The 26,735-nt window shown below is 29.7% G+C and overlaps 1 protein-coding gene across 1 annotated transcript in view; it reads left to right on the top strand.

The window, feature by feature from the left end:
• The window catches only part of LOC107455866 (uncharacterized), a 266,276-nt gene that overhangs the window by 199,190 nt on the left and 40,351 nt on the right, over positions 1 to 26,735 (top strand). The window contains exons 4-5 of the mRNA XM_016073588.5: positions 9 to 142; positions 7,786 to 7,999. Coding sequence (XP_015929074.1) covers positions 9 to 142; positions 7,786 to 7,999 — 348 coding nt within the window. The remainder of the gene's footprint in view (positions 1 to 8; positions 143 to 7,785; positions 8,000 to 26,735) is intronic.

Here is a 26,735-nt window from a genome sequence, read left to right as displayed (position 1 = left end):
TTTTATAGTATTGCCTAAACAACCACCGGTAATAGAGGGCGCTGATTCTATGAATGAAGTTGGAGATAGAGTAAATGTTACATGTAGTTCTGGTCCATCTAAGCCAGCTGCAACTCTCAGTTGGTTCATCAATGGAATACCGGTAATTACATTATTTTTTGATTTCCTATTCTTCAATATCTAAAAATGATATACGATCAACTAAAGGAATAGTGACTAAATATGTTGAAAGTATTTAAACTGTATGAAATTCTATGAATCTTCTACACTTGAGAAAGACATACATACATTCTACTAAAGAATAAGAAGCTGAACATGCTAAACCAATGTTTTTAAATCATTAAAACTTTACCCAGCTGCAACTCTCAGTTGGTTCATCAATAGAATACCGGGAGTTAATTGCTTTTTAATTTCCGATTCTTCGATATCTAAAAATGATATACGATAAACTAATGGAATAGTGATTGAATATGTTGAAAGTATTTAAACTTTATGAAATTCTATGAATCTTCTACATTTGAAAAAGAAATACATATATCCTATTAAAGAGTTAGAAGCAGAACATGCTAAACCAATGTTTTTAAATCATTAAAACTTTACCCAGCTGCAACTCTCAGTTGGTTCATCAATGGAATACCAGGAATTAAATTATTTTTTAATTTCTGATTCTTCTATATCTAAAATTGATATACGATCAACTAAAGGAAAGGTGACTGAATATGTTGAAAGTATTTAAACTTTATGAAATTCTATGAATCTTCTTCATTTGAAAAAGAAATGCATATATTCTATTAAAGAGTTAGTAACAGAACATGCTAAACCAATGTTCTTAAATCTTTAAAACTTTACCCAGCTGCAACTCTCAGTTGGTTCATCAATGGAATACCAGGAATTAAATTATTTTTTAATTTCTGATTCTTCTATATCTAAAATTGATATACGATCAACTAAAGGAAAGGTGACTGAATATGTTGAAAGTATTTAAACTTTATGAAATTCTATAAATCTTCTACATTTGAAAAAGAAATGCATATATTCTATTAAAGAGTTAGTAACAGAACATGCTAAACCAATGTTCTTAAATCTTTAAAACTTTACCCAGCTGCAACTCTCAGTTGGTTCATCAATGGAATACCAGGAATTAAATTATTTTTTAATTTCTGATTCTTCTATATCTAAAATTGATATACGATCAACTAAAGGAAAGGTGACTGAATATGTTGAAAGTATTTAAACTTTATGAAATTCTATGAATCTTCTACATTTGAAAAAGAAATACATATATTCTATTAAAGAGTTAGTAACAGAACATGCTAAACCAATGTTCTTAAATCCTTAAAACTTTACCCAGCTGCAACTCTCAGTTGGTTCATCAATAGAATACCAGGAATTAAATTGTTTTTTAATTTCTGATTCTTCCATATCTAGGATACGATCAACTAATGGAATAGTGATTGAATATGTTGAAAGTATTTAAACTTTATGAAATTCTATGAATCTTCTACATTTGAAAAAGAAATACATATATTCTATTAAAGAGTTAGAAGCAGAACATGCTAAACCAATGTTTTTAAATCATTAAAACTTTACCCAGCTGCAACTCTCAGTTGGTTCATCAATGGAATACCAGGAATTAAATTATTTTTTAATTTCTGATTCTTCTTTATCTAAAATTGATATACGATCAACTAAAGGAAAGGTGACTGAATATGTTGAAAGTATTGAAACTTTATGAAATTCTGTGAATCTTCTACATTTGAAAAAGAAATACATATATTCTATTAAAGAGTTAGAAGCAGAACATGCTAAACCAATGTTTTTAAATCATTAAAACTTTACCCAGCTGCAACTCTCAGTTGGTTCATCAATGGAATACCAGGAATTAAATTATTTTTTAATTTCTGATTCTTCTATATCTAAAATTGATATACGATCAACTAAAGGAAAGGTGACTGAATATGTTGAAAGTATTTAAACTTTATGAAATTCTGTGAATCTTCTACATTTGAAAAAGAAATACATATATTCTATTAAAGAGTTAGTAACAGAACATGCTAAACCAATGTTCTTAAATTATTAAAACTTTATGAATCTTACGAAACTTTCATAAATCTTTTATATTTAAAAAAGAAAAAGAGGATGTACAAAAGAATTTTTGGACGGACGTCTTATGGACCTCTAGCGGGCGGTTCCTTCTACCGATCAAAATGAGAATTCAGATGTAGTTATTCAGAAGTATGAGCTCGAGATCTTGAGAACGGCGGCAAAGTGACGCTCACGGTAAAGGTTATTTTCGAATAACAACACCGATTTTTTAGTACAAAAATGTGCCGCTATTAAAATATATAATACAAAATTTGAATTTTGCAAAAAAAAAAATGATATTTTGTTGGACTTTTGTAGCTCCACCCATCGAAAATTAGCATGAATTCAGAGATGCCAACTTGCTCCGAACAGAAAATATATATTTTGAAGTGGTAGTTTATCAATTGTGATTCTCTATCACAATTAGTTTATCAATTGTGATTCTATGAAATCTAATCTTATCAGGTACAACAAGTTTTCTACTGGGGATAAACACAATTGTGTAGGTGCCCCAAAAAATTAATGTAGTTCCAGTTCCAGTCCATTTTAAAAATACAATTCAAGGAAGATCTGCGTCGAATCACACAAAAATACTTTACAAAATTCGCCCTGTACTGCCTCTTACAAGTAATTCATAATACGTTTCTATTCAGTTGTCATATTCATCTGGAAAACTGCAAGAATTCTTTAAATTTTTTTCTATAATAAAAAATACAAAATCTATAGTAAAAATTAGCTCACAATGCCTAAATATATTTTTGTTCTCAAAACTCGGTTAAAAAAAAGCAGATAAATTGGAAAATTCTTTCTGAGAAATACCCTTAATAATAAAGGGACTTACCCTTATACATATATATATAGTACACACCCAAGCAAACAATTTTTATCAAAAAATGCATTTTCGCAAACAAAACGCAAAGGTGCTGGCGCAATTGGAAAGTTGTTTGATGCAAACGTAAAAGATCCATTCCTGTTACGAGTTACTGCGCAGCTTTACTTGTAGCCAAGCTTTCGGCCGCGGCAGGAAAAGTTCGTGATATGCCTGGTGTGCTTCAGAATGTTCGCCTATCTTTTCTTCGCCGTTGTACTGCGTGCATAGCAGCTGCTGGCCACTGTTTTGAACGCGTATTGTAATCACATGCCATTAAATTTGCTTTTATAACTTAACTTCATCGTCCTTTGTGTGTTTTTGCCTCATATAAGAACATAAAATTTGACGCCCACAAGCGGATTTGCGTTTTGTTTTCGACCATGCATTCTTTGATAAAAAATTGTTTGCTTGGTTGTGTACTATCACTTCCTAAAATTTTGCCCACCTTTTTAGAATCACCCTGTATATATATTACTAAATTGATAGAGAATTAAACAGTAAGACTTGTATAGTTTTTTCACCAGGAGTTGGCACTTGGCTCCACCTCCTCGGACGCAGAGTTCATTTCAGCGCGGGGGAGTAAGAGGAAATACATTTCCCCGCTTGAAATCGACGTAACCTCTAATGCGCGCAAAGTCTCCACACGGTTTTTTATGGATAGTCCGATCAGACACTATGAAGGCAAACCAGTTTACGAAAGAGCCCTTTAATAGAAAATCTAGTAGAAATGAGAAAGTGGTAGCAAATATATGTCCAAAAATTTGTTTAATTTTTTAATATGATTAGTTTGTCTTATTTACTTGTCTACCACTACAGATTCAAATATATATGACAAATTCCTCTCAGTCACTTTTAAATTAGAATTCGGTTTCATGCGCTCAAACTGTTCACTTTTTAAATGGTCTGTGCAGACTACCGTGTGGAGGTTTTCTGATGTAGAAGGTGATGGCCAAACACAAACAGTGAATTCTTTTTCAGTCACTTACTTCGCTTTATCATCAGCTATTACACCTTTCGTTATTCTAGCTAATTTATATTTAAAACCTTGTTCCCAAATAGCAAAATATTATCATCCGATACCACGTGATGAAGGCGGAGCCAAGTGCCAACTCCTGAAGAACGAACTACAGAATACTTTATTTCATTTACAAAAATTGGGCACCTGGGCCACGCAGAAGGCCCATATCCCATACATCATGAAATTTCAGAGAAGTTGATATAAAAAACTGTTGCATAAGCCAGAAACGCCAACTTGCTTCACTTATAAAAAAATACTTTTTTTGCGGTAAACGAATTTAAGCTTATTTTAGTTTAGTATTTTTTTTTCACCACTACATATCAAAAACTCAAAGTATCATATAAAATGCAACTTTATTCCGCAGATCTCGTGGTTCATACCTGCCAACTTTTAATCCCTTCCATTATTATTTTTCCCAGTGGTATTACAATGGAATTAAAACTTCAATTTTAAGCAAACAAATACGTTGTATTTGAGGAAACTTAAGTTGACAACCATGGCAGTAACGCATATTAATATATGTGCTTAATTTTTGTAAGAATAGTGGTAAACAATATCATTTAAAAATTAAGATTATAAAAGAAAAGATAGTATATAATTACTACCACTTTAAATATTAAAATAAAATCTTCCGGAAAATCCGGAAGAGTTGGCAGGTAAGCGTGGTTACTCTCATAAAGTGAGAGCATAATTTTCCTTATTCCAGAGATGCCAACTGCTCCGGACACGCCAATATAATTAAAAAAACGGTAACTAACTGCAAAGTAAATTTTGCAAAGATGTGACTATTTTTGCTTGCTTTTTAAAAGGTATAACATAACAAAGTACTTTAAAGTGGTGAATTATATAAGCTTACGAATTATTTAGAAATAGTGGCGGATAAAAATCTACTAAATTGAATTTATTAAACCAAGAATCACAATTGATAAACTACCACTTTAGAATCTATATTTGCTGTCCGGAGCCAGTTGGCACCTCTGTTATTCTAGTACTTTAGTATTTAACACGTTCACGCCGGGGTGTCTCATCTTGGCAGTGCACCGGGGTAAAAACTGCATACCTGCCAATTCTTCCGGATTTTCCGGAAGATTTTATTTTCATATTTAAAGTGGTAGCAATACTCAGGTTATTCCAATTAACTTTTTGAATTATAATGATAATTATAAATGAGTTTGACCACCACTACATATAAATAATTATAATAAATATATCAAAGTATAATAATCCTTGTGCAAGCGAGTTTCAACGGGATTAAAATATAAATATATTTTTGAGTCAGATTGTTTTTCGTTCATTGTTTTAAAACCACTCTGAAAATCCTTTCTCGGAAAGAGTGAAAGTTGGCAGGTATGAAACTGGTAACAATAAATTAAATTTTTTAGTTTTTTCCGGGAATAATAAAAATCCATAACTACCAATTGTTTTTAACGGATGCAATTTTTATATTGAATTTCTTCTTCGCCGTGATAAATTTCCTTACAGGGAATTGTTATTGTTGAGAATAGATTAACTCCTCCCGTATATTATCTAATATTGAAATAGTTCTTCTACCAGTATTTTCCTTTTTCCCGTTCCAGTATTTTCACTTTTCCCGGTGTGAACGTGTTAATTTGCTACCAATTTATTAAAATTAACTGCAAAAAGCGGAGCAGTTGGCATTCCTCTAAAAAAGTTCAAATATTTTCCTGAAAACAAGCTTACCTATTTTCACTATTTTCAGTCTTGTTCTATTTAAGCATTGAGCCCTGGGGAACTCTGCCGAATATTAAATACAATACCCTAACTCACAGCCTAATATAAATATCGCACTCTGACAAAGAAAAGTGACACAAGTAAAGCAATCAGCAATTTTGTGGTTATGTCAATAAAAAATATGTATGAAGTGCCCCATCAAGCTCAAAAAGTGTCTCATCTCTAGATTGTGCTCAATATTGTGCTATTTCAGATTATGCTATTCAGAATAAGTTTGATAGTATTTTTTAATTTGCTATTTCTCAAAAGTTGCATTTTAGAGTTATGACACTATTCCTGCCGGGGCTAGTGATATATATATATATATTCTTATTTCAAATGTTTATACTAAATTTATAACTTTAAATATAACAAATTGAGTTAACCTTTTAACGGAGCCTTTATTTCTAGTAAAGGTAAATTAAAGTACTTTGGAATTGAAATTGTTTTTAAGAACAGTAATTGATATTAAAAAAAACAACTCATTTAGTTTATAAAAATGCCATTTTTTTGGTGGTAAATATATTTAACATGACCTATTAGGAACTTACTGACTTTTATTTTTCTTCATTTATAAAATAAATTCTTTAAATGCTGCAAACTTCAAAAGGAATTATGTATTTTATAACTTTTGTACGTTTTTTAAAAGTGACAACTGGTTACCAATTTTATTCAAACTCACTTCAAGAAAGCTGAAGTTATTGAAAAATGGAAGCCTAAATTAAAAGTGGTAAAAAGTGGTGGGAAGTATACTTCCCACGGCCTTCAAAAGGGTTAAATTATATTTTTCATTACATATTATTTTTTTGAATATTTATTAAAAACTATTCAAAAATTATTTTTAAAATTAATTAGTCAAATTAAGTTTATCAGTAAAATTATTTTTTAAAGCTATAGTTATATTATTTTTTTCATTATATTTCATTGCATATTTTATTCCATCAGAAGTTGAAAAAAATCTTAATATCTTAACCATGTTCTAAATTATTTCAAACGAATTCACACGCATTTATTGTTTTAAAATACTTTATTTTTCCTATGAAGTAAATTGCTGCTATATATCTTAGGAGTGCGTTGCACGTTCAGAAAGCAGTCTGAACGATTAAGCTATTTAATATGCCATTTTATTACACGCTATATATTAATGTGCCATAATTCCGTTTGTTATCTTTTGCTTTGCTAAATAAAAGAACATTAAAATAGTATTTGTGATGTGAATACGATTACAGCGTCTACTTTTCGTATTTTTGTTTTATGAAAAAATACTTTCTAATATATTTGAATAATTAGAAAAATAATTATAGAGTCTGAGCTTTTGCAATCAGTATTCAATAAATTGTTTTCAAAATGTCCAAAAAATATACTAGTTTGAAATTTTCAAGCAGTTTTTCAGTTTAGCATTTCATTTTTCACTACTGCTACAGAATGATAAAATATATTAATTTGCTTATATTTACAATAAAATATTTTAAATTGTTAGTTACGTACAAAGTTTGAAAAAAGAAGAAATTGAAATACTAGTGACTACTCTATGAAATTGACTTATCAATAATACTGAATATTGAATAATACTCATAATATTGAATAATACTGAATGAAAATAACTTATTTGAATATTAACACGTTCACGCCGGGAAAAGTGAAAATACTGGTACGGGAAAAGAGAAAATAGTGGTAGAAGAACTATTTCAATATTAGATAATATTCGGGAGGAGTTAATCTATTCTCAACAATAACAATTCACTAAAAGGAAATTTATCACGGCGAAGAAGCAATTCAATATAAAAATTGCATCCGTTAAAAACAATTGGTAGTTATGGATTTTTATTATTCCCGGAAGAAAACTAAAAAATTAAATTTATTTGTTACTAGTTTTTACTCCGGTGCGCTGCCAAGATGAGACAATCTAGCGTGACCCACCGGTGGGTCACCCCGACGTGATGTTCTTTGCTACAATTCTGAACTTTCTTTTTTTGATACTACGAAAATTCCGTTTCTGTACGCAATTATGTATAATAATGACATTATATTAAACTTTTTTTCAATGTTTAGGGAATCGTGATCTTTTATTTTCTTTCAGGCGAACGCTTCTTTTGTTCGAAAGTATCCCTCAATCCGCCATTATAGTGGCCTACAGACTTCCCAAGTCGGCCTTGAATTCATTGTGGGAGCCAAAGACTTTGATCAAGGCAAACTAAAACTTAGATGTGTTGCAACAATATCTCAAGTCTATTCCAGTGGCAGCGAAGAACTCATCATTGGGGATAGAGGTCAAGCTTCAGGATCTCATCATGGTATTATGTTACCACAATGAAATATGTTTTCCTCTTTCCCTTTATTATTTCGGATAGGGATAAAAATGATTCATTCAGAATAAGCTTTTACCTCAGAAAATCAATAATGTTTCCTATGATCATTAATGGTTATTGATTAGAGCCTAACGGTTAGGTACACTGCGAAAAAGTCTAGATAATATCGCTGATAGTCAAACTAGTCTTATCGCAACGGGGGAAATTAGAAAACTTTCATAATAACTAGAGCTATCAATGAAGGCCTTGAAAAATATTGATATGAGTCGGTCAATGTATGACTCATAGAAAACATGAATAAAAAGATAACTTAAATACGAAAATTTAACGAAATGTTCTGATTAATTGAGTACTCGCTTGCGAATTCTCACTACATTTATAAATAAAATCTTGTTTCTATTTTCAAAATGAGATCGCATTATAAGAATTAAATTAGAGTTATAGATTGAAATATTCTGCTACACATGACGAAAATGTACACACTAATCATGCTGTACTTGCTTTAAGCAAATGTTTTGCTTGCAATATTTTATTAAATAATTCGTATTCCTTTTCTAGGATTTATATTAACGTTCAAAATAATAACAGTTTTTATTGATAGTTGAAGAACGATGAAAAAACTATAATTTGAATAATGGATCAAATGAGAGTACACGTGTAGTGAAACGAAGGTTGAATACTATTTAATAAAGGAAACATTTCATGCCATGGAGTGGTTGTCGTCGATAAAAAGTCAGTGGTTTTCAAATAACAATAATGACATCAAATAAATCACCAACATTTCATCTGCTTTCTTTAAAAAATTTTGTGTGATTTTACGTTGCATCCAATATTTTATTTCTTTTTATAGAACCATAAAAAGGATGCGTGAGTGTATATATATATATATATATATATATATATATATATATATATATATATATATATATATATATACATATATGAAAACATAATATAGATGCATAAATGAATAGTTGAAGGTGATTTTCTATATTAATGAAATGAAATATAATCATATTTTATTTTTCCCGCTGCCTAATGTTAGATCTTAAAGGATTATTTTAAAGTCCGATGTTTTGTGCCTGATTTCGTAATTTAAAATATCGTCTGCACTAATTAATTACCGTATTTGAATTCAACCTCTCAAACCATTAATATTGAGTCCTTAAACCTGATCCGATCATTAAATCAAAAGTTATTCAGGGTGGTCCGCATGTTTTTTTTCCACTCTGTACCTTAATTATAATATTCTAATCAAATGTTCCTTTTATCCTTTTTTTTCTAATTACAATTGTATTAAAATGCATTTTCAGTTACTGCGAGGTAGGTGAATGTAACAAGCCAACAATCGTTTTGTATCACTGTGCTCTTACCTCAACTACCTCGTTCCTTAACATGCTTGTTGCTAATCATGCGTTAATAATTTATTCATACAAAAATACGTAAAATATTTTTAGTTAAGTTTATCTATGCAGGCGAATAACACATTTAGTTCTTGCATCGAAATGCATTTTTTTAATTACGTCTGCACTTAGAAGCAGTTGTAGTAATTAAGGAAATTCAGCCACCGGTTCATTAAACAATGGCTAAAATATATTACTAGTCCGTATACATTTTCAAAGATCTGCTATATTATTGTTAAAACTGATGTTTTCGTTGAAAAAGTTAATAACGGGAATTAACGTGATAGACACAACGTGTTCCTAATTATGATAAAATATATTCTTTAGTGAGAATAACAGACCGAAGCACGAAACTGAAAAATTAAAAAACCAAAACAGCGTACCATTGTTTGATGGTTCGGGAGACAATGATAATTATTTCATAGGGGGTCCAGCTCAAATTTCAGCAATCCCAGATTAGCAAATGATCTTTAATTTTGAGCCCTACTGAACAGCATTACCATTGCTCCGATTTCTAAAAACCATTAAATTTTGAATTTTTTAATGTTGAGTTTCTAGCAAAGAGTTTAAATAGCCTTTCTTTGGATAACATATTAAAATTTATGTACCCCTATTTTTTTGCAATTTGCATTTTTGTTGGTCTTCGTTTCCTGGACGTTTGAAAGCTGAAAGTGAAATATAATTGACGTACTCTAATAAAAACAGAACTTGATTGTATCTTATTGACTTCTTGATTCTAAGTGAACTTGATTCTAAGCGCTTTATGAGATACAAAACTTAAATTTTATGGATAACGCCAGCTTTCAACCTACAGCTATTGTCCAAATTCTGACAAGATAATGCATACCTGCCAACTTTTAATCTCTTCCATTATCATTTTTCCCAGTGGTATTAAAATGGAATTAAAACTTAAATTTTAAATAACAAATACGTTGCATTTGAAAAAACTTAAGTTGACAACCATGATAGTAACGCATATTAATATATGTGCTAAATTTTTGGAAGAATAGTGGTGATCAAAATCATTTAAAAATTAAGTTTATAAAAGAAAAAAAAGTATATATTTACTACCACTTTAAATATGAAAATAAAATCTTCCGGAAAATCCGGAAGAGTTGGCAGGTATGATAATGTAATTTCAAATATTTTAATTCATATACGTATTGTTCAGACAACCATCGTGTCTTAAAATGCAATTTTAACTCTTAAGCTTCTTTAATTGAAGTTATAAAATCAATATATTTTTTTTTCTTGAAATCGTATGATGCAATTCAGAAAATTAGATAATATATCTTTTTGTAGAAACAACGACTAATTTGCAATGACCTAAATCCGCATAATTCCGTGACTTTTTTTACAGATTACAAACCTCAGTTGCACGCAAAATTTATCTGATTCTTTGGAAAAAAGCCCAGTTATTCCCTTAATCAAATACACTGCTCAAATCAAGCTGACTCTTACGGAATAATCATAATTTTGTTTGAAATAGTACCTATATTGAATATTTTTTTTCTCCTAAACCACTATTTTAATCGTAAAGTAAAAGAAAGGAATAGTATGAATAATAAGGTTACCATAGACATAATAGTACGTAATTGAAATTGTTTTAAAAATTAAGATTTAAATGATAATGCATATGAAATGAAATGTCTAGCCTAAAGTTTTGGATTACGATTTAATTTTTTTCTTCTAGTCAACATATTTTTTTGGAATTTTTTTCTGTTTTTTTTGCTACAATATTTCAAGAAAAATCACATCATATAAGTTGCCACCCATAAGTGATTCCACACTTTTTACAATGTTTTGAATTTTTCTACCACTCGATAAAATTTTCCCAAAAAGCGTATAAATTTGGTAGCTCTGCTTATTTCACTTAACGCAAACAATAAATACCTTAATACATGAAAAACAATTGAATGGAAAAACGGGTATACATATTCATTTACACTAAGTGAATATTTCTTTTTATTACCTACTAATTTTTACTTAAAATGACACAATCTCTTAACTTCAGATCGAAATATACAGGGGTTGGACAAAAATATGGAAACACTTCTATATTAACTTTATGCAAACTATCTTTTTTTAGCAGCAAGTGTTTTGGAAGATTTTGCATCGCAAAACTGTTGAAACAATATCAAACATCACGCTTGGAGTTTTTTGAAACAATGACATATTTAACCACTCAAAGTTCTGACTGACCAAAATGAAGAGAGGGAGTTAACTTATTTCTAGCTAAATACCTCAAATTTTCAAAATTAAATTAAAATTACAATGGGATTAAAAAAGGAAGACAGCTATTGCAGAGATGCCAACTGCTCCGGATACGACGAAATTATTATAACAACGGTAAATAACTACAAAGTAAATTTTATGAATATTTGACTATCTCTGCTTGCTTTTTTAAAAGATATAGCATGACCTAGAGCCCCTGAATTAGACAGGCCGACTTATCATTTATTGTTGGAGCAAAGAGCTAACATAAGCACAGCGAATAAATATTTTCAGGTGGTAGTTTATTAATTGTAATTCTTGGTTTAATAAGTTCGATTTAGTAGATTTTAATCCACCACTATTTCTAAACAATGCGTAGACTTATATAATTCACCACTTTATAGTACTTATGACATGCTTTACATTTTTAAAAGCAAGCAAATATTGTCAACTATTTGCAAAATTTACTTTGTAGTTATTTACCGTTTGTTAAATTATTTTAGCGTGTCCAGAGCAGTTGGCATCTCTGAAATAACATAACTAATACTAACTTTACGCTAAATTGCGAACTTGTTTGCTCCAATATTGCTTGATAGGTCAGCTCTGATAGTATAGGAGCCTTAGCATGACCTAATTACTATGAAGTGCTGAATTATACAAGCCAACGACTTATTTAGAAATAGTGGTAGATAAAAACCTACTAAGTTGAATTTATTAAACTAAGAATCACAATTGATAAACTACCACTTTAGAATGTATATTTGCTGTCCGGAGCAAGTTGAAATCTCTGCTATTGATTTCCCATGCTCTTTTAGCACTAGGTTTAATGGACGCGTCATTTTGACGCATTTCGAATTCTATAAGGAAAATTACAAAATTCGCTTGCATTTATATTTTATTTCTTACAATGACTTTTATCCATTGATCGAGGTAAATATATATTGAAGTCTATTTTCTTCAAAAGCATTGGAATATTGAAATTCTCTTCATGGTATACCTATCTCTACGGATATGCGTCAATTTGACGCCATCGTAAACTAGACAAAATTTTGAGGAAGCATGCAAATATCACATTAATAATAAATAGGAATGTACAGACAATACTTCGATCCCGTTATCGGATATCCTTATCTCAAATGAAACGAGTGATAAACAACTGCTGCCGATAAGCAATAATAGAAAGAACAAACGTAGAATGTCAGCTGATGTCGGAGTGTCAGATTTTGAAGGTTTCAGTTGCTTAGTTCGAGTATTGAAAAATAAATATATTTAAAAATTTCATAAATATATATTTCATATTTTCACTTTTTAATAGTATATAACTACATAGCTTTCTAAGTGCAGAGATGCCAACTGCTCCGGACACGCCAACATAATTTTTAAAAAAACGATAAATAAGTACATTTCGCAAATATCTAACTAATTTTGTTTACTTTTAAAATGGTATACCACTACTGATCCATACCCTCCAACTGCTACGGAATTTTCGTAGTTTCAGAAATCCTCTTTTCAGACGGTAGCAAAATTAATGTCTTAATATTTAAAAAAAAATTATTTTAGCGTAACTTGTCCACTATTACTTATAAAAGTGCAGGCCATATGGCTAGATTATTAAGTTCTGATAAAAGTTTTATGAGAGATCCATTTGCTTTAAAAATTTCTACTTCGGTTCGCTACAACTAGAAAGAATTATTTTAAAAATCCTCATAAGCTGGAGGGTATGCTGATCTATAATAAAGTGGCGAATTATAAAACCTTTCGAATTATTTAGAAATAGTGGTGGATAATCAGGTAATAAATTGAATTTTTGAAACCAAGAATCACACATTAATAAACTACCACTCGAAAAAATTTATTTGCTGTCCGGAGAAAGATGGCATCTCTGCTAATGTATATATATATATATATATATATATATATACATATATGGCAACGTTACTTTTAAAAAGTAACGAGTAAAAGTACAAGTATTTTTAAAAAAAGTAACGAGTAAAAAGTAAAAAGTTCTTATTTTAAAAAGTAACGAGTAAAAAGTACAAGTAAAAGTACAAGTACTAAACAAAAAAAAGTAACGATTTAAAAGTACATTTCTAGGAAATCGAAAATTCAAAGTTACCTGAAATTTCATTGAATAATATTCTTATGTTCTTTAATGTTTTGGAAAATTGTTGTTATTTATTTAATTATTTTCAATTTTGAAAGTTATGGATATTAATTTATTTTTAAATTCGCAAGAATATTATAATATAATTTTATTTTATAATGTAATCGCATAATATAATTTTAAAATCAAATATAATTTTAATATCAATCTTTTTATGGATTTGCACGAAAAAGAAATTTTATCTATTGACTTTAATTTTTAGTTTATTATTTTTATTTAATTAAATTACCATTGATTTAAAATTGTTTTACTCTTTAGAAACGCGTTTTAAAAACACAAACATAAACAAAGCAAACAGATAGCTTTGTGATCTTTGAGCTAGTAAAAAATAATTGAATCTGTAGTATAAGTTGAAACAGAAGGTATTTAAACACGAGGTTAGCTGTGAATGCATATATATTGCATTCACAGTTTTTTTTTTTTTTTTTTTTTTTTTTTTTTTTTTTTTTTAGGAAAGCTTACCAAGTTTTAGAAAAAAGTAACGATTTCATTCGATATTTCCGTTACAAATACTTTTACTTTTTCCCTAAAAAAGTAACGAAAGTACAAGTAACGAAAGTAAAAGTACTGCCATGTATGTATATATATATATATATATATATATATATATATATATATATGTAATAACAGGGCTCCAACCCTGTTATCAGTGTTGTCTTTAGCTTGAAATAATTGCAGTCATAAGCCATCATACGTTCTAAACAGGTTTATTAAATGTAGGCTGGTATTGCTACAGTTGACGTCCAAGCTCCCTTCGGGAGGGGAATGGACAAGACTCCGGACAATTCCGGCACAGCTTATCAGGATCACATTATGATGAAAAGGACACGCAAAACTATGCGCTCTTACGTTTTATACCAACATAGATTTGAAGTAAAAAGGCACATTCGTACATTCCTTGTAACCTTACGCATTAAGGAAAATCATTTCTGCTTCCTTATATGGTATTGAAAAAGGGAACGATTCTAAAAATAACTCTTCCCTTGAAATATAAATCTATTTATATTTCAATGATATGTTTTCAGCCTTGAATTCCTAAAATAGATTCTCTCCACGCTTATTCTTTAACAAAGACATTTTATGAAAACGAAAGAGATTTAATTCTTTTATTAATACAAAAGTATTTACTTTTTGTATTACATCCCCCCCAAAAAAAATTTTTGGTGAGCCAAAAAAAATAAAATTTAGAATACTTTAAATTTAAAATTTTTAGGTTGGTACGATTGTTCCTTTTTCCCTACTACAAACATCTTTTTTTTCAATTATGTAAAGAAAAAAAATTATTTACAATGACAAAAATATGAAAAACATGATTATGCAATTTATCTGTTTAGTCAATTAAACAGAAAGAAAAATGAAACATTTATAAAACTAATCTACTAAAATTTTCAAAAATTTTTCACACAAAAATATACAAAATTTTTATGGAAACGAACTGGATAACAAGTGTCATTTATTCAGAATTTAAGATTCTGTGTGGTTAAATGATTATTTACTTGATGAAATACAACTATTCTACTAAAAGTTTCAAAAAAAATTTTCACACAAAAATATAAAAAATTTTTATGCAAAACGAACTGGACAACAATTGTCATTTAATCAGAATTTAAGATTCTGTGTGGTTAAATGATTATTTACTTGATGAAATATAACTATTCTACTAAAATTTTTAAAAAAATTTTCACACAAAAATATACAAAATTTTTATGCAAATGAACTGGACAACAAGTGTCATTTATTCAGAATTTAAGATTCTGTGTGGTTAAAAATACTTCCTAAGCTTTGATGCATGTATTTTTTCAAAATTTTGTTTACTTAAATTTCTTTTCATTTATTTTGTTTTTGTAATCAGTTTCTTGGTCATTCTTTCCTTTTCCTATTTTTCCTTTTATTTTTTGTTTTTGTTACCCTTTACATATTTTTTCGTCGATATTAACCTGATAATGAACGCATCCATTACCTAGATCTATCTTCGAATCATTTGAACTTTTTGGACATTCTTTCTTTCTATTTTTTGATGTTTACTTTTACTGAAACATCCTTAACATTCATTTTTTCGATGCTTATTTTTTTGAAACATCATTCTTTTCTTTTTTCGATGTTTACTTTTTTGAAACATCTTTTTCACCATTTTTAACCTTAACATTTTGAGAATTCAGCTGTTTAATGTGCAAAGATAAGTTGTCACTTTTAGAATTAGCAGAGATGATCAGTCTCTTACCAAATAGAGTAACAACTGGCCCGACACAATCAATAAACAAACAAAAATCCCTGCAAGTCTACAAGCCCACTAAAGCATATGGTAAATCAGTATCAAGTATAAAAAACTTAACTGATTTAAAAATTTAGCCTATCGTAATAAGGGAGTCTTACAAATTTTGTTAAGTGTTAACTGTCCGTTTGTTTGGGTTTCACATTTTTTAAAATAGGAATATTTAGTTTTGACCAAGTCCGAAAAATTAAAAGAAGTATTACACTTTCTTTAAGTTTATTTGAAAACTTTTCATTGTTTGGTTCAAAAGAAAGTTTTGAAAAATTTTACTTTTTATGAGGTTAAATCTTGAAAAATCATTAGAAAACAAAAGTTTAAAAAAAATTTAATTTAGTTTGCCGTCACTAGTTTAATTGACGTTTGAATCACATTTATTTTTTTTTTCTTCAAAAACATTTTAAATGCACTAAACAATATTATATCAATATTATATATAAAAAAAATATATTTAAACACAAGAAATTCAATCTAATCTGAATAATACTCTATTCCATTATTCAAAATAAAATATTTAGATTACTACTCATATCTAATATTACTAAAATTTTTAATCACAACATTGAGAAAGAAAATAAAAATGAGAGAGTAAAAAAAAATATATCTACAGTCAATCTTTTTCATTTGTCACTTTTCTTTTAACCTTCATCCATTTTTCGTTGACGAAAGAAAAAAAAATCACTTTTTTTTTCTTTTTTTTTTTTTTCTTCCGCGCACTTAAATCGTAGCAATTCATGAAAATCCATGATTAAGATTCGCGCACATTAACTTTTTATTTCACGACTTGAGTAGTAAGAATTGTAGGATCACTCGGTGTCGAATCACTACTTCGGATGATGTTTCTTCCAACTTATAGGCACTATGGAATTGTAGGGTCATCGGATGGGATACTTTCACTGGTTTCAGGGGGACACTCTCCAGCATTCCAGGCGCGACGAGGTACCAGTAGTACGGGTGGAAAATCGCCATCCTTCCTTCCTTCAACGTTTTTTTCACTGCCGATTTTTTTCCTCCTCCGGGGTTGATGGAAAATTTCAACGTAGCAGTCAAAATGAGTAAACTTCCTCCGCAAGAAGCAACTATCCTGTCGACTTGTAATAACAGGGCTCCAACCCTGTTATCAGTGTTGTCTTTAGCTTGAAATAATTGCAGTCATAAGCCATCATACGTTCTAAACAGGTTTATTAAATGTAGGCTGGTATTGCTACAGTTGACGTCCAGGCTCCCTACGGGAGGGGAATGGACAAGACTCCGGACAATTCCGGCACAGCTTATCAGGATCACATTATGATGAAAAGGACACGCAAAACTATGCGCTCTTACGTTTTATACCAACATAGATTTGAAGTAAAAAGGCACATTCGTACATTCCTTGTAACCTTACGCATTAAGGAAAATCATTTCTGCTTCCTTATATGGTATTGAAAAAGGGAACGATTCTAAAAATAACTCTTCCCTTGAAATATAAATCTATTTATATTTCAATGGTATGTTTTCAGCCTTGAATTCCTAAAATAGATTCTCTCTACGCTTATTCTTTAACAAAGACATTTTATGAAAACGAAAGAGATTTAATTCTTTTATTAATACAAAAGTATTTACTTTTTGTATTACATATATATATATATATATATATATATAGTCAAACCCCGCTACAGTGAACTCCCGGATATAGTGAACCAAAAATGTGAAGAAGTTGGATATAATGAACTTTTTTCTGCCTTCAACTGATTTTTTTCTTCATTTTTCTTTTTGTAATAAGTTTGAAATTTCTACTTCAAAATAAACACATATACCAGAGATGCCAACTTGCTCCGGACAGCAAATATATATTTTAAAGTGGAAGTTTATAAATTGTGATTCTTGGTTTAATAAATTTAATTTAGTAGATTTTTGTCCACCACTATTTCTAAATAATTCGTAGGTTTATATGATTCACCACTTTAGAGTGCTTATTTTAATCTATACCTTTTATAGATCAGGCAAATATAGTCAATTATTAGCGCAATTTACTTTGCAGTTATTTACCGTTCTTTTAATTATTTTGGCGTGTCCGGAGCAGTTGGCATCTCTGATATACCACTGTTTAAAACCATCTATAGAGGGGAATGTAGCGATAATCATTTTTTCTTGTTTGCTTCTTTTATTTCACTTTTCAATCCCTAAACAAACCAAGCAGATGTTTCCAACCCAGGCAGATGATGCACCTATAAGGTGTCAGTGGGATCAATATCATACCTGCCAACTTTTAATCCCTTCCATTATCATTTTTCCCAGTGGTATTAAAATGGAATTAGAACTTCATTTTTAAGCAAACAAATACGTTGTATTTGAGAAAACTTAAGTTAACAACCATGGTAGTAATGCATATTATTATATGTGCTTAATTTTTGAAAGAATAGTGGTGATCAAAATCATCTAAAAATCAAGTTTATAAAAGAAAACATAGTATATACTTACTACCACTTTAAATATGAAAATAAAATCTTCCGGAAAATCCGGAAGAGTTGGCAGGTATGCAATATGCATTTTCTGTCAGAGGGAATGAGTAATTGGTTAAAGGGTTGGACACTAATATGTGTTGATAAGGCCCTCATTTCAACTCCTCTTTGCTCTCAGTTCAGTTAAAAAAAAAACTGCAAACAAGTGTCTCAAATTTAACTATGGCGACCAGTAAACGTAAAACGTTCTCCATTGATGATAAAATGGACATAATCAGAAAAATTGAAAATGGATGCAATCAAGTTGATATTTGCAGGGAATATAAACTATCCAAATCTGTAGTTTGTAACAAATGGAAAAATAGGCAATTAATTATATCTGCTCATGAAAAAAATTTCGATGGCAGAAAAAAGTTGAGAAAAGCGGACCACAAGGATGTTGAAGAAGCATTACTGAAGTGGCTCACCATTCGAAGAAGCCGCAATGTTCCAGTATCTGGACAAATGTCCATGAATTTGCTAAGCGATTTTATGAGGCAACTTTTATGTGCTTGAATGGCAGATTAGACAGGTTTAAATAGCGGAATAACAGAAATTCTGGAAAAATTATCTGAGAGTCAGGGAGTGTTTTCATATCTGATTTTGAGGATTGCTCATCACCTAAAAAATACTAATTTCTTTTTGCACGCAAGTAGTAATGAAAAGAGTAAGTAATGAAAAATAACGAACAGTAATGAAAAATAACGCATCTTTTACTACTACATAATATATTTAAGTCATTTATTTGAATAATGTGTAATAAAAGGGAGGAGTTTGGGAATCATTAGTAAAATTGCATGTGTAACGGATATAGTCAACCCCCGGTTATAGTTAGTGAACCAAAATGTCGGTCCCTTGAAGGTTCACTATAGCGGGGTTTGACTGTATATATATATATATATATATATATATATATATATATATATATATATATATATATATATATATATATATATATATATATATATATATATATATATATATATATATATATATATATATATATATATATATATATATATATATATATATATATATATATATATATATATATATATATTAACAATCTAGAATGGAATAGTTTTGTCTGCCACGAAACGCAAGTAACTGATACATAGAACATCATATAGACCGACGTTACTTAAGTTCTAACAATTTTTTTAAATTATTTGTTTGGATTCAAATCAATTCTGCTCTAGTTTACTGCCATTGAAAGAAATAATTCGAGACTTCACAGATTTCATAGTAGTTGGAGTCTCTGAGAACAAGGTTGTTTCAATCTTTAAACTGAAACTTTCATATTTCGTAGAAAATAACAGTCTTTAACCCTTTGGGGACGGGTGATTCAGAAAAGCATTCGTACAAAATCAGAATCAGGATGTAATTAAATAAAAAACGGTAACTTAAATGTAGTAGTTTCTAATTTGACAAACTTACTTTGCTTTTACTTTAATTATTGTTAGTTTAATCATATATATAATCAATGTAAATTCAAAGTATAACTAAATAGTTTTATTTTGAACAAAGTAATGGTGAATTAAATAAATCAAATAATTATAACTCCGCCCACCAATAAACTACTAAAGAATTACTTTGATTACCAATTTTATCTTTTTACCCTGGTTGATACGATTTTATGCTGTCACGTATTTGTGACAGTCGGCGCGAAAGGGTTAACAGTCTGATGAAGGCAACAATTTTTAGATTTTCCATGTAGCTCAACATAGCAGTTAAGCATACTTTCAATATCTTGTTTGATTGTTATTTTTGGATTAAGCGTTATTTTCTACGACAACTTTAATGAATATGTTTTTATTAAAATATTGGTAATAAATGATAGCACAGTTTTTTTTTTAATAAAATTTACATAACTGTTAACAAACATGCCAATCCGGTAGTATTAGTTCTTCGCAATTTATAACCCTTTGCCTACTAACGGGACTCATTTGTCCCAACAAATGTTTTAAAATTACTAATGGACAGATGTATCCCACCATTAAGTACGGCTGGAACATATATGTTCCAGCCTCTAAATTGATAACCGCTTGTCAGAAAAATCCCAAATACTAAATTTGCCTTATTTGTGACCTGTTTTGTCCTTTTGAATAATAAACGGGACAAAAATATCATTTTTTAAAATTCGTAGTCAAAGGGATAAAGTGATTGCGATGTAAAAAATTAAGGCTAAGTTTAAATTATTTTACATTTGCTAAACTCCGATCTTTCAAGTTGTGCCAAGAGATTCGTCATGTAAAATCTTCCTAAACATTTGGTGCGAAAAGAAAATTTTTTATACAGCTGACAGTTCTAGTTTAAATACCTGAAATTTTAAAAGCATGCTACGGGATTGTTATATTTATGTAATAATGCTTCTGAAATAACAATAGAATTAAAAAAAGAAAACAGCTATTACCTTCCTGCGCTCTTTTTGGTGAGTTCAAATTTTACATGGGTAAAAATTATACTTCATTTCGGAAAGCTAAAACCCCAATCTTTCAATTTACGCCAACAGACTTTCCATGTAAAATCTTCCAAAGCATTTGGTGTGAAAAGAAAATTGTTTATGGAGAGTTCAACTTTTGTATTATGTAAGAAAACGGTGCCATGTTTCTAAAATAAATTCCATCTTAAAAATGAAACGTAATAACAAAGTACAAATTTCTTTTCCGTTAATATCATAATTAATAAAATAATTTATTAAAAAAGCACAACCTTAATCCTTTCGTGCCGACTGTCACAAATACGTGCCAGCATAAAACCGTATCAATCAGGGCAAAAATATAAAACTGGTAATCAAAGTACTTCTTTAGCAATTTATTTGTGGGCGGAGTTAAAATTGTTTGATTTATTTAATTTACCATTACTTTGCTCAAAACAAAACTATTTAGTTACACTTTGAATTAACATTGATTATATCAATGATTAAACTAACAATAATTAAAGTAAAAGCAAAGTAAGTCTGTCAAATTAGCAACGACTACATTTAAGTTACCGTTTTTTATTTAATTACAACTTGATTCTGATTTTGTACGAATGCTTTTCTGAATCACCCGTTCCCAAGGGGTTAATTATCCCTAAGTTTAACAAAAATTTTAAAAATAATAATAAATAAATAAAAATTGGAAGAATTCGCAGCTATGATAAGTTGCTCACACGCAGGAAAGAGTGAGATTAGATCGCATTTTTTCATTATTTAATATTTCTTTTCCTAAAATACCTATAGCAAGCATGTTAAATATTTATTAAACCGAATGACAATAAACTAGCAATGAACAAAAGCTCTTAAAATTTAGTGTTAAACTAAAAACCTTGAGGCAAATATTGCCTGCCCTCTTATACGCTAATGGCTTTCATCACAGAAACTAAGACATGATAAATAATTAACTTCAAAATAATATGAATAAAAATCCTTTATATTTATTTTTTTTTTTAAATCTCTCTTACCTAAATATTTACCAAAAGACCATATCCCAATCGAACGCAATGGAATTTACTTTAATCACCACTCCATTTGTAACCACTTTAATTGATTTCTTCGTTAACGCGGAAGAGATTCTTTCTCTTAAATAACATCATTCATCGGTATTTACCACATTTTGTTTTCCACCATAATACTCATTGAGTAATTTAAACGCCTTTCTTCATTAACTGATTGCCTAAAAGAAAAAGAAAAAAAACCTCACTGATTAAGTTTTCGAAAGAAAAAAACATGCGAAATATTGACAACACATTAATCACCGTGTGTTGTTGCTCCACTGACAATGCAACGAAAACTTCTTTCACCTTGCTCTGCAAACCGTGCTAATTATGGTATTTTACTCAGTCAAAACAGTTGTCAGGGTTGTCAACGTTGACAACCTTGCGTGCCGTTAGCTGCTAGTTAATTATCGGAGTAGGTTAATTTCTTCTTAAACTTATGTTAAACCTGCGACCGAGGTGGTGGGGAGGGGAAAATACTGCCACAAAAAGACAACATAATATTCTTGGCAGGAAAAAGATTCTTTCTGTGATATAATGAATTATTTTGCGAACTGAATATGCAGTAAACGATTTTTGGCGTGATTTTAAGATAAATATTTATTATTATTTTTAAAGTAGTGAATTTAATTCATTTCATTAATGTTTACAAATTATTTCAAATATAAATGAAAAATAGGTAGTTTATTTTATATTTTATTAAGATAAAAATTTGCTTGAGTGATTTCCTGAAACCAGATTCAATATTTTGCCAGGCTGGTACGTTTTTTTGACAGGGCAGGCATGCAGAGTCGCCAACTTGCTCCGGACAGCGAATGAATATTTTCCAGTATTAGTGTTTTAATGTAAGATCCTTGGTTTAGTAAATTCGATTTCTATTGTTTTTACTCACCAAGACTTGTAAATAATTCAAAATCTTTTGAAATACGTTGCTTTATTGCTGTTTTGTCGTGTTGAGACTTTTAAAAAGTTGGCAGAACTAACCGAAAATCTTTATATTGTAGTTTTTTTAAAAATTATTACGTCGTGTATAGATCAGTTGGCAACTTTGGGCGCATAAGGGAAATGAGTATAGTGATTTTGTATTTTTCGTTATCGTACGTGTTATCCCTGACTATATAATATACATACATAATTTTATTGAATATTACAATATAATATATAATAATGCACACATAATAATACTCAAATACATAATTTATAGTAATATGCATATATTATACCCCATATATGTCGTTAACAGTTAGTTAACCCTTTGACGGTCAGGGAAATCAGCAGTTTTCGTTTCATTAATTCGCGCAGTATTACGAGCAAACAGTAGTCGAAAGTGGCAGCTATTTTTCACTGCTGTTCTACCGAAAATGTCACCCTTCTCTGGCGATGCCAACTGCTCCGCTTTCTGGAATTGTTATAATTTCGTTGGAGATGGACAGTTACGCCTACTTTTTAATAGAGTAACCAGTAGACTGTTGCTTTAACGTTGCATTTTATATGATACTTATAGTTGTTGATATTTAGTGGTGAAAAAATTACTTAAAAGGAAAAATACTAAACTGAAAGTAACTTGACTTTCGCTATCACTAGGAAATACTATTTTACATAGCGGAGTAAGTTGGCTTTTCTGGATGCGGTAGATAGCTCGCCTCACGCGTTTAAAAATTAAAGTATTCGTAGTACATAAATAACAGTTTTTACGTACTTTTCGTTTTAAACACAGTCAATGCAGAATAATTATGGCGAACGAGCTCAGGTCGTCAGCGCGCATTGGGGAAAAATTTCACTACCCGAGTAGTGCTCGTTACTAACCATTATGGTAGAAATGTTGCTCCCGAGCGGAACTTGTTTGCGCGCATTATGAGGCACGATTCGATTGCGAGCTGAACTCGTTCATAACCGTCAAAGGGTTAATTATCGGAGTAGGTTAATTCCATCTTAAACTTATGTTTAACCTGTGACCGAAATAGTAGGGAGGGAAAAATACTGCCACAAAAACGACTACATTATGTTCATGATAGGAAAAAGATTCTTTCTGTAATATAATTAATTATTTTCCGTACTGAATATGCAGTAAACGATTTTTGGCGTGATTTTAAGATAAATATTTTATATTACTTTAAAAGTAATGAAATTAATTCGCTTCATTAAAATTTAAAAATTATCTTAAATATAAATAAAAAATAGGTACTTTATTTTTATGTTTCATTGAGATAAAAAAAATTGTTTGAGTGATTTCTTGAAAATAGATCCAGTCATTTTCCCGACAGCTCATATGCCCGACATGTACGTTTTCTCGACATGTACATTTGGCTGGTAATTTAATTTTGATGTGTACATTTGCCCGAAAATTTACTTTCCTGACGGTCCCAAAAGACAGTCACATAACTAAAATTAGAATAGTTTGGTTATTTTTCGTTATCGTATATATAATATTGCTTGCTATTGTTTTTAAGACTTATATCAATTATTATGTTTCAAGTAAAAGGATTGGTTATGCTTTGTATTGGTATGCGCAGACTAAAACAAAAAACAACGTCAATAAATCACAAATGAACGTACATAAATTGTCATACTATAGTTTCAGTTCTATAAACAAGAACCTTCCTTAGTGTCTAAACGTCATATGAAGGTAGAGAAGTAGAAACACGTGTAAAGTTCCTTTGTTCCTATTGGTAAAACCAGTTAACACGTGTTTGTTTCTATCTCTATTTGGCGTTTAGACAACAATGAAGGTTCTACTTTAAATAGAACTGAAACTATAGTCTGTCAATTTATGTACTTTTATATGTATTTTATTCACGTTGTTTTTTTTTAAATTTTAATTATACTATTGTACTATAGTCAAAATAGACTATAATAGGATCACTTGGAATAAGAATCTGAAGGACGCATAGTTTTTCCTTCTTTCAAAAAGATTTCAGGATAATTCACATTTAATGGGAGGCAAGATAAAAATGACTTGCTGAATCAAATTGCGAAATGTTACTAGTTATATTTTTAAAAAAAAGTTTAATTGCGACAGTCCTAATAGGCGTTAAGATAACATTGCGTCTGTCGAATCAAAACTATACTTATTGAATCAGTCGTTTAAATGAGAAGGTGGCTGTATTGGAGGGTTGTTCTAAGGAACGTAGTATTTTTCAGAAATTAATTATTAATTCAATCAATTATATCTCTCAATCAATTAGGGTTTTCGTAATTTTTTGTCGGGTAAATGCACTGTCAAATTTATGAGTCGTCAGGCAAACAAACGTGTCTAGCAAACGTACCTGTTCTGAAAACAAGCTGTCTGGCAAACGTATCTGTCGGGAAAATGATCTGTTTACCTATCGTAACTATTGAGAAAATAAGTTATCAGAGGAACGGAGTTGGGTAATCGAATGTCGGGAAAAATGTACAGACCCTTAGAAACCAACACCATTTTCAGCTTAGAATAAATGTTCACTGATATTTAGAGATTATCAGAAATTCCAAGTAAAAAATTGTTTTTTTTTTATGCTTTATTGAGATAAAGAAAATCTGTTTGAATGATTTGTGAATAAAAAGGAAACATTACACCATTTTCAATTTGAATGAATTGGAAGCTACAAACTTTAAAAATATTTGCAAAAGTGAATCAATGCAAAGTGAAAGTGAACACCTTGTAAGATGTATAAAGAAGTTCGATCAAAATAAAATTTGAAGTATTTACGGAGATTTCATCAGCAATGTAGATATTTTGTATAAAATACTGTTCTTTTTAACAGCAAGTCTTATTATTCTACAAAATTCCAATTGAATGTAAAAATAAATTTTTCTCTCAGTATGCAAAATTTGAGTATTTAAATCCTCTAATTTATTCATTGTTTACCGATATGACAGAAGATTCTATTTCTTTATTTTTATACTTATTCAAATGTTCTCATTGGTGCTAACAATAAAGTGCGAAAATAACTTGGTATAGGCATAGACTAATAGAAGCATTTCATGGTATATTATTCAATTTGAGATGTTTTTAATATTGATTAACGGAAAAAATAAAGATATTTTATTCAGTGGCTGAGCTTTTTTCAAGATGATCTCAGCACTTGTACCAAACAGAATAAAATGTCTTGTATTTTTTTTTCTAACCTTCTCATATATATGCCTTTATATCTTGTGCTAAGTTAATTAGTTTAAAGTTTACATTTGCTTCTTTTTAGCTTTTAATTCAGTTATATATATTCCATTTGAATTTTCATAGTTTACCAAATATCGTGTTTTACTTTTAAAAATTTTCAGGGCCTGGGTTGTCATGATCTGAAAAAAGATGAACTTTGGTAAATAATTTTTCGCAAAACTTCTGAAAACTTCTATTTGACAGGTTGGACAAAAAGAATTAAACATTTCTAAAATATCACTATTCCAAACCCGTCAACTTTTATTACTTCCGGGGAACTGTTTTCCAAGTTGTAGTGAAAGATTAATTAAAATGCAATTCCAGATAAAATTAACTTTTCACAATTGCTATGGCTTACACTTATTTTCATTTCTATAACTTGCTTTTATATATGAGAATGATTTATTTGCATTTAATTGTAGACAAAATCATATTAAATTAAATTTATAAATACAAGAATCAAAAAGAAATTTATACAATTCATTATCACTCTAAATATAAAAATGAAATACTACGGACAATCCACAGATATGACAGTTATGCTCTGAGCATACCTGCCATCCTCAACACCTTCCAATT

Source organism: Parasteatoda tepidariorum, chromosome 12, assembly GCF_982258835.1.
Source record: "Parasteatoda tepidariorum strain Cologne lab strain chromosome 12, Ptep-v5.0, whole genome shotgun sequence".
In the NCBI taxonomy this organism is placed as follows: domain Eukaryota; kingdom Metazoa; phylum Arthropoda; class Arachnida; order Araneae; family Theridiidae; genus Parasteatoda; species Parasteatoda tepidariorum.
The sequence above is the reverse complement of the archived record's forward strand: the minus strand, read 5'-3'. Positions and strand labels throughout refer to the sequence as shown.